At 38.8% G+C, this 13,707-nt stretch overlaps 1 protein-coding gene, 1 long non-coding RNA gene and 1 other non-coding gene across 13 annotated transcripts in view; 1 reads left to right on the top strand and 2 right to left on the bottom strand.

The window, feature by feature from the left end:
- The window catches only part of DNAH12 (dynein axonemal heavy chain 12), a 245,766-nt gene that overhangs the window by 25,673 nt on the left and 206,386 nt on the right, over positions 1–13,707 (top strand). For 10 of the 11 annotated variants that reach the window (XR_004272357.1, XR_004272358.1, XM_032289540.1 and 7 more), the window contains 4 exons: positions 7,683–7,872; positions 9,421–9,493; positions 10,399–10,557; positions 11,703–11,898. Coding sequence is in view for 9 of the 11 variants with exons in the window: in XM_032289540.1 (XP_032145431.1) it covers positions 7,683–7,872; positions 9,421–9,493; positions 10,399–10,557; positions 11,703–11,898 (618 nt within the window). In the remaining 2 variants the exon portion in view is untranslated. Of the gene's footprint in view, positions 1–7,682; positions 7,873–9,420; positions 9,494–10,398; positions 10,558–11,702; positions 11,899–13,707 lie in introns of those variants that run through there. The other variant, XM_032289542.1, reaches the window with a different exon arrangement.
- Positions 5,840–5,946, bottom strand: LOC116559633. The gene has a single exon (XR_004272539.1). It is a non-coding gene; the product is annotated as a U6 spliceosomal RNA (small nuclear RNA).
- On the bottom strand, positions 9,493–9,974 carry LOC116559169. Its single transcript, XR_004272360.1, has 3 exons — positions 9,891–9,974; positions 9,834–9,837; positions 9,493–9,567 (listed from the first exon to the last, which is right to left on the bottom strand). It is a non-coding gene; the product is annotated as an uncharacterized LOC116559169 (long non-coding RNA).

Here is a 13,707-nt window from a genome sequence, read left to right as displayed (position 1 = left end):
TCAAATTAGGTCTCTGAGTGGACGTCCAACTTGTTGATTCCCAGCACCGGAATCTGAGCAACCCACTGCGCCGGCCAAAACAGCGGCGTGAAGATTCGTGGGGCTTTTCTGCCTGGGAATCTCCGGTCTGGCTTCCCTCTTGAGTCCGTTTTTCAATCAGCTGAATGGGCGACTCTGCGTTTTCGGAGCTCCAAACATCGACCAGAAGGGGCCCCAGTCCTGTTTACTCTGCACCAAGAACCGCCGCGCCGGGGTGCCAGGAAAACTGCCATGCTGGCCACAAGAGTTGCGCTGGTGACCCGTGGGGCTCCTCCACTGGGAATCTCCTGGTCTGTGAGCAACAAAAACTCGTCTGAAAGTGTGGTGTCCTCTCGTTCTCTGTGCTTTCACTGGGAGCTACGATCCTGAGCTGCTAGTAATCGGCCATCTTGGATCTTTCTTGGGTCAAACATTTTTATTTTAGGAGATGAAATAGTTTTAAAAAGGCATAAGCTAAAGATACATAATTAGAATAATGAATTTAAATTTCCTTTTTTTTTTCCCCCCACAGAAAAACACATTCAATAAATTTCCTTTCATTATACGGTCATATAGTAATTTTATTCAAGCTTAATTTTCTATATGATATTTCAGAGCTTGACCATGACCTGCTTTCTAGAACTGCTATAGGTTTGGGGTATTGAGAAAATATCATCTTTGTATAATTTATTTATTCATGAGATACTTAATAAATACCTGTACTTGATCCTGTGCTGGAAGCTGAAGATTGCTGGACAAGATGGACCTATAGCCCTTATGAAGCTTATACTTTAATGAGGAAGACATATAATAATCAAATAAAAATTTTTAATTTATTTCACTTAAGAAATAAAACTGTGATAAGTACTATGAAGGAAATACAGGGTAGTATGATATATAGTGACTGGTGAGGGAGTGGGGCCGTATCAGGCAGGTAGTTAAGGCATTCCTGAGTTGGTGACATTTATGGAGACCTGAATGGTATAAAGGAGCCAGCCATGGAAGGACCTGGGGTTGAGAATTTCCCAACAGAGAGAACAGCTGAGTTTAATTTACCTGAAGGAGAAAACAACTTGGTATGTTCCAGCTTGACTAGAGCATGCTGACTGAACTCATGGGAAGGTATAAAATAAACTTGAAAAGGGAGTCAGGAGCCAGATACAAGGGCCTTGTGGGCTATGGTAAGGTGCTTGGATTTTACTCAAAGTGACAATTAGAACTCACTGGAGGATTCTGCCCATGGGGATAACATAAATTGATTTAATGTTGAAAAGTCATTTTGACAATTATATAAAAAAGCCCACTAAGATTCTTCAGAAGATGGATTGTGGCTATGGCAGGAATATAAAGGAAGAACCAGGTAGTTGTACAAGATAGCAGTCTAGGTGAGAGAGAATGGTAGTTTAGACTAGAGTGATAGCAATAGAGCTAGAGAGAAATTGTTAGACTCATATTTGTGGTGTAGATGTGACAGGACTTGCAGATAGAGTGCATGTGGAGGGTGAGGAAAAGAGGAACCAAGGACGACCCTTAAGCTTTGGCCTGATTTTGTAGGGTAATTGGAGACACTTACTAAGATCATCTAGAGAGGAGGGATGAGCTGGAGTAGGAAGAGGACCAAGTTCAATGCTAGACAGAGGTCAGCCCATTGATACAGTGAGGGATTGGGGACAATCACGAGACTTTTAAGATTAAGCAGTACATTAATGGAGTGGGCATAGGAAATGTCTTTCTGTAAGAATTTTGAGTGAGCAACTAATTGAAAAAAATAAAGGTAAGATACAAAAGAAAAAATGTCCATCTAGGCTATACATTAAAAACATTTTTTTATATCAGAATAATTTTAGACATACAGAAAAGTTCCAAAAAAGAGTACCAAGAAATCCCCTGTAAGCTGTATCTGTTCCCATAATATTAACATCTTTGTCTGTAACAATGATTACTATGATAGTTGCCAAATAGTAATTTTTTATCACTTCTTTTACATTTTTTAGTTGGAATTCTGTAGTAAGAAAGGACTTCTAATTTTTTTCTTCATCCATTTGTTCATTTATATAAGTGTAGACTATGGATTTTTATTTTAGCCATTAAGTTATAATGTATTATTAGTAATTATTATGATTAGTTTTTAGAGATGAGGTTTTGCTCTGTTGTCCAGGCTGGAGAACAGTGTTGTGATCATAGCTCACTGCAGCCTTGAACCCTTGGGCTCAAGCCGTGCTCCCACCCCAGCCTCTTGAGTAGCTGGGATTACAGGCATGAGCCACAGTGAGCTGGCTTTATTCTTACTAGTTTCGAAGTTCAATTGGTCCATATTTGGCCAGTGGGAGCCCTTCAAGTTTACTCTTTCATCTTTTTTTACATATCTCATCATTCTTTGAGCACATCCTTACTTTTTGGCATAATAAGATTTTCCAGGATCATGCTGTGTATACTTTTTCTATTCTAGCCCTGGAATCAGTCATTTTTCTAGGGATTTTTGGCTCCTTTTAGTAGGGAATGGTAGTTAGAAACCATGATGTGTGTGTTGGATGTGCTCCTCGATACTGAGTGTCATTGCTTCCTGGCTTTCTCAGCAGAAAGATCTAGAAAATAATTCTTTTTCTCTCCCTCTCAAAAACCATGGATTTGTACTGATACCTCCTATTCCAGTTCAACATCACAGGGTTCATTCTAGCCTGTCCCCCTTTCTCTATGCATAGCTCCCGTCTCTGACAGTGAGGAATCTGGCTTTCATCCATTAGCCACAAGGTTTACTTATTTTGTTAAATTCTAGAGTATACATAAATAATTTCAAAATTGCTAACTCATGCTACTGTGAAAAACAAACCTGTTCACCATAATTTAATATTCATCTATAGTTTTTTATTCTTAGCATAAAGATATATGGTTAAAATATTGTGTTCAATATTGGTTCTACACTCCTGTTCAGTAGGTAATTATTAATATGTTTTCAGCTAGGTAATTATTAACAACTTGAAATTTAGGTAGGTTCATTGATTTGTTTGTTTTCATTTGGAGCTTCTTCCCTATTTGTGTTGATATTTTTTAGTTATGCTTTGAGCATGTGAAACAACAGCAAGGTTTAAAATCAGAACTATACCAAAAATACAACTCAAAAAAGCATCTCCCATCCCTTCTACCCTGTTCCTATGCCCCCATACTTTCTACCTGTTCCAAGCCACTCTTTCATATAACCAATCTCATTAATTTTTGATTTATCCTTCTCTGTGTGTGTGTTTTTTTTTTTTTTCACAAATGAACAGGTATGTTTTCTTATTTCCTTTTATCTTACACAAAATGCATCATACTACAGGTACTCTTGCTCTGGTTTTTTTTTTTTTTTTTTTGAGATGGAGTCTCGCTCTGTCGCCCAGGCTGGAGTGCAGTGGTGTGATTTCAACTCACTGCAACCTTCGCCTCCCAGGTTCAAGCAATTCTACCTCAGCCTCCCAAGTAGCTAGGACTACAGGTGCACACCACTACACCCAGCTAATTTTTTTTCTTTTAATTTTTGGTAGAGATGGCGTTTCACCATTTGGCCATCTCTTGACCTTGTGATCTGCCCACCTTGGCTCCTAAAGTGCTGGGAATACAGGTGTGAGCCACCACACCTGATCACATTTTGTTTTTAACTCAATAATTTATCGTAGAAATCGCTCCATATCAATCTTCCTCATTTTTCAGTATTGCTGCACAGAACACCAATGTATGCATCAACCACTCTTAAATGTTTCCAGTATTTTGCTGTAATGAATAACCTTGTATATGTGTGTTTTCATACAGTTGGAGGTATAGTGTTAATTTCTCTAAGTGGGACTTCTGGGTCAATATGTAGTCTTGTTAGATATTGCAAAATTTGTGAGAGTGTTTGATTCCCCATAGTTTCACAAAAGAATGTGGGGGTCATATTTAAAAAAAATTTTGTCAATCTGATACATGACAGATGCTATTTCAGGGTAGTTTAAATTTGCTTTCTGTAGTTATGAATAAGATTATACATTTAAAAATATGGTTTAGGTGCCATTATTAGTATTATTAGTATTAATATTTTGAGACGGAGTCTCACACTGTCGCCTGGGCTGGAGTGCAATGGAGCAGTCTTAGCTCACTGCAACCTCTGCCTCACAGGCTCAAGCAATTCTCCTGCCTCAGGCTCCCGAGTAGCTGAGATTACAGGCACCCACCACCACGCCCAGCTACTTTTTTGTATTTTTAGCAGAGACAGGGTTTTACTATGTTGGCCAGGCTGGCCTTGAATTCTTGGCCTCAAGCGATCTACCCACGTTGGCCTCCCAAAGTGCTGGGATTACAGGCATGAGCCACTGTACCTGGCCTTTAATTATATTTTTATTGTGAAATGTTGGTTTATATCTTCTGCCCATTTTTCTGTTGTAGTTTTGGTGTTATTTTCCCCTAAACGTTTGCAAATTGTGAAAAAATACACATAACATAAAACCATCTTAACCATTTTTTAAAAATTATTTATTTTTTTTTTCTTTTTCTTTTTTTTTTTTTTTGAGACGGAGTTTCGCTCTTGTTACCCAAGCTGGAGTGCAATGGCGCGATCTCGGCTCACTGCAACCTTTGCCTCCTGGGTTTAGGCAATTCTCCTGCCTCAGCCTCCTGAGTAGCTGGGATTACAGGCACGCACCACCATGCCCAGCTAATTTTTTGTATTTTTAGTAGAAACGGGGTTTCACCATGTTGACAAGGATGGTCTCGATCTCTTGACCTCGTGATCCACCCGCCTCGGCCTTCCAAAGTGCTGGGATTACAGGCGTGAGCCACCGCGCCCGGCCAAAAATTATTAATTTTTTTGAGATGGGGTCTCACTATGTTGCCCAGGCTGGAGTGCAGTGGCCATTCACAGGTGTGATCCCACTGCTGATCAGCACCAGAGTTTTGACCTGCTCTGTTTCCGATCTGGGCCGGTTCACCCCTCCTTAGGCAACCTGGTGATCCCCTGCTCCCCAGAGGTAACCATATTGGTGCCGAACTTAGTGTGGACACCCGATCGGCACAGCGCACCACAGCCCAGAACTCCTAGGCTCAAGCGATCCTCCCACCTCAGCCTCCCGAGTAGCTGGGACTAATGCACGTGCCACCACACCTGGCCCATCTTAACCATTTTTAAGGGTACAGTTTAGTAGTATTTTCTTTAAAAAAATTGTTTTAAAAAATTTTAAGTTCTGGGCTACATGTGCATAACATGCAGGTTTGTTACATAGGTATACTTATGCCATGGTGGTTTGCTGCACCTATTGGCCCATCCTCTAGGTTCCCTTCCCTTGCCCTCCACCTCACTATGGGGCCCTGGTTTGTGTTGTTCCCCTGTCTGTGTCCATGTGTTCTCATTGTTCACCTCCCATTTAGGAGTGAGAATATGCAGTATTTGGTTTTCTGTTCCTGTGTTTGCTGAGGATGATGGCTTCCAGCTTCATCCATGTCCCTGCAAAGGATGTGATTTCATTCCTTTTTATGGCTGTGTAGTATTCCATGGTATATCTGGACCACATTTTCTTTATCCAGTCTATCACTGATGGGCATTTGGATTGGTTCCATGACTTTGCTATTATAAATAGTGCTGCAATAAACATATGTGTGCATGTGTCTTTATAGTAGAATATAAAGACATTTATATTCACATTTCTTTGGGTATATACTCAGTAATGGGATTCCTGGATCAAATGCTATTTCTGGTTCTAGATTCTTGAGGAATCACCATACTGTCTTCCACAATGGTTGAAATAATTTACATTCCCACGAACAGTGTAAAAGCATTCCTTTTTCTCCACAGCTCGCCAGTATTTATTGTTTCAAAAATATGGAATGTTTCATGAATTTGTGTGTCATGCTTGCACGGAGGCCATGCTAATCTTCTCTGTATCGTTCCAATTTTAGTATATGTGCTGCCAAAGCAAGCACAGTTTAGTAGTAGTTTCATATTGCTGTGCAGCAAATCTTCAGAACATTTTCATCTTGCAAAACTGAAACTCTGTACTTATTAAATAACAACTTCCTCTTCCCCATACCCCTTGGTAGCTACCATTTTGTTTTCTGTTTCTATAAATTTAACTACTCCATTTTTCATATAAGTGGAATAATGCAATACTTGTCTTATTGTGACTGGCTTATTTCACTTAGCATAATGTCCTTAAGGTTCACCCATCACCTAAATTTTAAAGCATTCTTTATACTTTATCTGAGATCTATGTTGCAAATATTTTCTGCCAGATTGTCAATTGTCTTTTTAAATTGTTTTTGTTATGCAAACATTTACATTTGTATGTAGTGAAAATTAATCTATCATTTGATTTTTTTTTGTATCTAGTATTTGAATCGTAGATAGAAAGGTTTTTCCTATACTCAAGTTATAAAATACTTCATCTATCTTTTTCTTCTTGATCCTTTTATATAATTTCATTGTTTAAGTTAAATTCTGGAGTTTATTCGTGTGTGTGGATTTTATCTTTTTCTAAATGGCTAACCAGTTGTTCCAGAAGTAGTTATGAAAACCCAGTGATTTGAGATGCCATGTTTATCATGTGCTAAATTTTCTGATATATTGGTCTATTTTTTGACTTTTTTTGTTTTCCACTGGTGTGTTTATTCATACACCTGTGCTACACCAGGCTTTCTGGTATATTCTAATGTCTCCTAGGGCTAGCCCTCCATTGCAGATTTTCTTTCTCAGGGTTTTCTTGGTTATTTTGCATGTTTATTTTTCCACATGAACTTTAGGATCAACTTATCTAATTCCATAAAAATGTATGTAGATATTTTTATTGGCATTGTGTTAATTTTGGGAAAACTGAAATTTTCATGATGTTAAAATGTCTTTACTAAAATCAAGTGTCTTTTCATTTATTCTTGTCTATTTTTAGTCAGACCATTCTTATGAAAGAATTTATGAAATTATATTATACTACCATGGTACTGGAATATAATCTCCAAGAGAGCATAGGCTTTGTCTGTTTTGTTCAGCTACTCTATACTCAGCGTTTAGAACAATGTCTGAATATTTGTTGAATCAGTGGATATATTATAATAATAAGTTAGATAATAAGGAATAATAAGTTAGATAATCTTTGTTTTGCCTTGAGGAAATGAAGACTCTATTAAGAACATTAATTTGGCAATAATTCATCATAAAGAAAAAGATAAAATGGTTTATTTGTAGGGTGTACTTTTAGATTAAGTGGTTTTTATTCTGAAAATGTTATTTTTCAGATTATTATTATTATTATTATTATTATTTTTTTTTTTTGAGACGGAGTTTCGCTCTTGTTACCCAGGCTGGAGTGCAATGGCGCGATCTCGGCTCACCGCAACCTCCGCCTCCTGAGTTCAGGCAATTCTCCTGCCTCAGCCTCCTGAGTAGCTGGGACTACAGGCACGCGCCACCATGCCCAGCTAATTTTTTGTAGTTTTAGTAGAGACGGGGTTTCACCATGTTGACCAGGATGGTCTTGATCTCTTGACCTTGTGATCCACCCGCCTCGGCCTCCCAAAGTGCTGGGATTACAGGCTTGAGCCACCGCGCCCGGCCTTCAGATTATTTTTAATCTGAAAAAATGTTATTTTAGGAAGGAGAGTTCAGGAGTTACGCTGAAATGCTACAACCATGCAGAACATTTAACTTTTTCTTATTATGTTCCCAGTTCAACTATATTTATATGAAGCAATGTGTAGAAAGTAGTCCTATAGTACCTATTCAGCAGGAATGGCTGGATCACATGTTAAGGCTGATACCTGAGTCTTTAAAGGAAGGGAAAGAAAGAGAAGAGCTCCTTGAAAGTCTGATAAATGAGGTATCAAGTGACTTTGAAAACAGCATGAAGAGATATTTGGGTAAGTAGCATTTAACACACACCAAGCTTCTTTCACCTTTGCTTCTCCCCAACCGCACTGAATCAAAAATAGAAATAAGCAAAATGAATAAAGAATACTATATATTTAAATGATACTTATTTTTTTCTTCTTTTCTTTTTCTTTGAGACAGGATCACTGTGTCCAGGCTAGAGTACAGGGATGCTATTTCAGCTCACTGCAGCCTCCACCTGCTGAGTTGAAGTGATTCCCCTACCTCAGCCTCCCGAGTACCTGGACCTTCAGGCATGCACCTCCATGCCCAGCTGATTTTTTTATTTTTTGGTAAAGATAGGGTTTCACCATGTTGGCCAACCTGGTCTCGAACTCCTGGGCTCAAGCCATGTGCTCACCTTGGCCTCCCAAAGTGCTAGGATTATAGGGAACCACTCAGCCTGGCCTAAACTATATGTATTTCTTACATATGATTTTATTTAAAGGTTTTATTTTGAGCCTATTTTCAAGTCAACATCCTTACAGTTTAAGGATAATTTTTGTATTTTTTTTTTTTTAAGCTAATATCTCTTTGATGTTTTACTTTGTCTTTATGATTTTAGCTATACTATTTATAGGTTTGCTAGAAAATGCTAATGTGTTTTGGAAGATTTATTAAGGTATAATCTTTGCTATTTTTAGAAAAACTTTTTTCCTTTTTAAAAACTGACAAATAAAAATTGTATATAATTATCATGTACAGTATATTTTGAAATATGTATACATTGTGGAGTAGCTAAATTGAGCTAATTAACAGATGCATTTTTCCCATATTTATCATTTTTTGTGTGTGGTAGGAACACAAAATCTACTCTTGGCAATTTTCAAAAATACAATAAATTGTTATTAGCCAGTCACCATGTTGTATAGTTTCTTTTCTTTTTTTTGAGATGAAGTTTCGCTCTTGTCGCCCAGGCTGGAGTGCAGTGGTGATCTCGGCTCACTGCAACCTTCCCCTCCTGGGTTCAAGCAATTCTTCTGCCTCAGCCTCCTGAATAGCTGGGATTACAGGCACACACCACCAAGTCTGGTTAATTTTTGTATTTTTAGTAGAGACAGGGTTTCACCATGTTGGCCAGGCTGGTCTCAAACTCCTGACCTCAGGTGATCCGCCCGCCTTGGTCTCCCAAAGTGCTGTACAGGCATGAGCCACTGTGCCCGGCCTCCATCTTGTATAATCTTTTGAACTTGTTCCCTCCTATCTAACTGAAATTTGGTAGCCTGTCACCAACATCCTCCCAGCCCCTGGTAGCCACCATGAAATACATTTTTTTAAGTGGCCATGCTGGTGACTTTTGAGTAGATGGAATGTGAAAAACTGAGAGTGTATTAAAGCTTTTCTTTATCTGAACTTTCCTCTAAAGTAAGGCCAAAATAGTACCAAGAACTTGATTTTGTTTCAAATAAAGGAGTTTTTTCTTGCATTCCTTTTAATGCATAGTAAACTATAACATCCCAAATCAAAAGTTAGAAACGTTGATATGAATAGGTTGTACAGAGATTTTCAAGAAGCAATAATATATTTATGTATTTTAGTGCAGAGCGTTCTTGTGAAACCACCGATTAAATGGCTTGAAGATGAAGGAGGTCCTTTGCCTGAATCCCCTGTGTGAGTAAATTATTTTAAAAAGAGTACCTCAATTTTTCATACAAATCAAAAATAAACTGATCTTAGATTGAGGTCTACAATTGTGATTCTCTTTTTTTTTTTTTTTTTTTTTGAGACGGAGTTTCGCTCTTGTTACCCAGGCTGGAGTGCAATGGCGCGATCTCGGCTCACCGCAACCTCCGCCTCCTGGGTTCAGGCAATTCTCCTGCCTCAGCCTCCTGAGTAGCTGGGATTACAAGCACGCGCCAACATGCCCAGCTAATTTTTTTGTAGTTTTAGTAGAGACGGGGTTTCACCATGTTGACCAGGATGGTCTTGATCTCTTGACCTTGTGATCCACCTGCCTCGGCCTCCCAAAGTGCTGGGATTACAGGCTTGAGCCACCGCGCCTGGCGACAATTGTGATTCTCAAAGGCATTTTGAACACATCTAAAAAAAAAGTACTCTTGTTTTTCCCCCAGTGGTGTCCTCTCCACTCTGCTTGTTTAGTTCTGCATACATAATTGGGGAGATCTTTATGAATGCATAGCTTAACTTAGCCTTGAGTAACCTTTGGCGTATGCCAGAAAGATCTCTCCATCCCTTTTCCAGTCCTAAAGACTGTGTTCTTTCATCTTTACCTGGGGTGACTGAACCAAAGCACAGTGGAAGTTAGCAGAGCTCTCAGATCTGGCCCATCAGTCAGCCTTACTCACAAATTATTTCTGTTCTTTCTGAAGATAATGCACTTTTGAGTTCTTGATGTGTTTTTATTAAATGCATATAAGGCTTCCATTAGTGACACAGTTCCCTCTTCTCAAGCCCCAGTTTTCTCACTTTAATATTAATTCATGTTATAAACATTATTTCCTAAAGTTTAGAGTATATTATTTTAATCATATTTGACATGTGTTTTGTTTTTCCAGAGGCCTAGATTATTCTAATCCTTGGCATTCTAGCTATGTGCAGGCAAGAAATCAAATATTCTCTAATTTGTACATTGTTCATCCAACTATGAAAACGCTACTGGACCTTGGTTATACAACATTTGATGGTATAATTTTGTTGGACTTCACAGGAATTAGGTAAAACCCTGTACTTACTAATTAAATTTAAAATTTGAATGTCTCTTTGCTTGAGTTTATATTTTTGACTATATAATTTTAAAAACTGATTCCTAATCTTCAACACTTTTCTCTAAATTTTAGAATATAAAAAATGTATCTTGGCCAGGCATGGTGGCTTATGCCTGTAATTGCAGCACTTTGGGAGGCCAGATGGGTGGATCATGAGGTCAGGAGATCCAGACCATCCTGGCTAACACAGTGAAACCGCATCTCTACTAAAAATGCAGAAAATTAGGCTGGGTGCAGTGGCTCATGCCTGTAATCCCAGCACTTTGGGTGGCAGAGGTGGGCGGATCACCTGAGGTTGAGAGTTTGAGATCAGCCTGACCAATATGGAGATACCCCGTTTCTACTAAAAATATAAAATTAGCCAGGCATGGTGGTACATACTTCTAATCCCAGCTATTCGGAAGGCTGAGGCAGGAGAACTGCTTGAACCCAGGAGGCGGAGGTTGAAGTGAACTGAGATTGCAACAGAGTGAACTCTGTCTCAAAGAAAAAAAAAATTAGCTGGATGTGGTGGTGCGCGCCTGTAGTCCCAGCTACTTGGGAGGCTGAAGCAGGAGAATCACTTGAACCTGGGAGGCAGAGGTTGCAGTGAGCTGAGATGGCACCACTGCACTTCAGCCTGGGGGACAGAGTGAGACTCTGCCTCAAAACAAACAAAGAAACAAAACAAAACAAAACAAAAACACCAATATGGCTTACTTGTTTCAACAATTGTATGTTTTTGTTTTTGCTTTTGTTTTTTTCCCTGAGATTGAATGTTGCTCTGTAACCCAGGCTGGAGTTTGGTGGCGCAATCTTGGCTCATTGAACCTATGCCTCCCAGGTTCCAGCAATTCTTATGCCTCAGCCTCCCAAGTTGCTGGGATTGTAGGTGCACACCAACTCGCCCAGCTAATTTTTGTATTTTTAGTAGAGACACTGTTTTACCGTGTTAGCCAGGCTGGTCTTGAACTCCTGACCTCATGATCCACCTGCCTCAACCTCCCAAAGTGTTGGGATTACAGGCATGAGACACCTCGCCTGGCCCAACAAATGTTTTTTAAGACTAATATGTATCATTTGCTTCAAATCATATTTCTTTTTCTCATAAATAGAGCTAAAGGTCCAATTGATTGTGAATCACTGAAAACTGATCTATCAATAGAAGCTAGAAAAGCAGAAGAGAAGATAATGAATACATGGTATCCAAAGGTTATAAACATCTTTACCAAGAAGGAGGCACTAGAAGGTATTAAACCTGAAAAGTTGGATGCATTTTATAGCTGTGTTTCCACACTTATGTCAAATCAGGTAAATACACTTTACATATATTCAATGATAATGTTATTAAAATTAGTTCAGTATTTTAAATTAAAATTCTATGTAAACATAGTGCTAAGTAATTATTTTGAAATAGAGTATTTCTACTGTAATTTTATTTAAATAATTTTAGCAGAAAAATACTGAGTTTCTGAAACTAACATGAAAGAAGTCTAGAAGTATATGCCAGTATTAGGAGTGATTACTTGGCTCATGCCTAAAGGATATGTAAGTTAATTATAGCTTTATTGTAGTATGTTAACAAAAAACTATTCTAGTAATGTATTTTTGAATTTATTAGATTCCAAGTTGATTGATTTTCATTTTGTTCTCAGTAAAATATTGGTTTAAAATGTTATTGATTGGCCGGGCGCGGTGGCTCAAGCCTGTAATCCCAGCACTTTGGGAGGCCGAGGCGGGTGGATCACCAGGTCAAGAGATCGAGACCATCCTGGTCAACATGGTGAAACCCCGTCTCTACTAAAAATACTAAACATTAGCTGGGCATGGTGGTGCGTGCCTATAATCCCAGCTACTCAGGAGGCTGAGGCAGGAGAATTGCCTGAACCCAGGAGGCGGAGGTTGCGGTGAGCCGAGATAGCGCCATTGCACTCCAGCCTGGGTAACATGAGTGAAACTCCGTCTCAAAAAAAAAATAAATAAATAAAATAAAATAAAATAAAATAAAATGTTATTGATCATTGTGTAAGAGGAATCCAGTGGAAACAATTTTAAAAATCATTGATAATCTTTAAATGACAAAGAGAATTTTTAATTTTATGAAATTATATTTATGACCTCCTCAAATTTTTACTATTGTAGACATACAATTCTAGAAAAATAGTTTTGAAGAAAAACTTTCCCTTTTGGTAAAGACTTCCAGTAATTCCATGACTTTTGTCTTGCATGTTTAAAAGGAGAATATACATATTTAATATCTAGTATGTAACGCTGTAAGTAATATACATGGTTTCCTTTCTACCTTTATCCTCTTAAGAGGACTGTGATTATTAATAAAAGTAAAGAGATGAGGAATGTCTTGAAGATCATGTAGATCCATGTTTGTCTGCTGGGCTAACTTCCCAGCAGTTGGTTCTCTATAAGAAAGCATTATTCATACTTTAGAAGCTTGTTGTGCACATTTCTAAGTTCCAGTGGCTTTACATTCACCTAGTAGTGTGCTAGAGATATGGCTCTCCAGAAAAGAAAATCACCCTGAGGCTGGGTGCAGTGGCTCACACCTATAATACCAGCACTTTGGGAGGCCCAGGCGGGTGGATCATTTGAGCTCATGAGTTCAAGACCAGCCTGGCCAACATGGCAAACCTCCTCTCTACTGAAAATACAAAAATTAGCCAGGTGTGGTGGCATACACCTACAATCGCAGCCACTCAGGAGGCTGAGGCATGAGAATAATTTGAGACTGGGAGGCAGAGGTTGTGCTGCATTCCAGCCTGGGCAAGAGAATGAGACTCTGTCTCAAAAACAAACAAACAAGAGAAAAAGAAAATTACCCTGACTTGTAGTGTTTGCTGATTTCTGTGGTGTAAATTTTCCCACTGTGGTAAATTTCAAGCTTCTAAGAGTTTAGCAACTGGCTCACCAAATTCTTGAATATTTAACAATTTGCCCTTGAGACAATAGCATTCCACTGTACCTCACTCCATGTGCATGTCCCCCATTACACCCTTACCTCCAGCTGTCAGGCCTCCCCTCCCCTCAGCTTTTACCATGTTCTTTGATCTTCTGGAACATTTTCTGTGCCAGGGACAGAATTAATAACGAATGTGAAAAATTCTA

The sequence above is a fragment of the Sapajus apella genome, unplaced genomic scaffold, assembly GCF_009761245.1.
Source record: "Sapajus apella isolate SASKATOON/1434 unplaced genomic scaffold, GSC_monkey_1.0 scaffold23, whole genome shotgun sequence".
Taxonomy (NCBI): Eukaryota; Metazoa; Chordata; class Mammalia; order Primates; family Cebidae; genus Sapajus; species Sapajus apella.
Note: the sequence above shows the minus strand (reverse complement) of the source record. Positions and strands in the feature narration are given on the sequence as shown.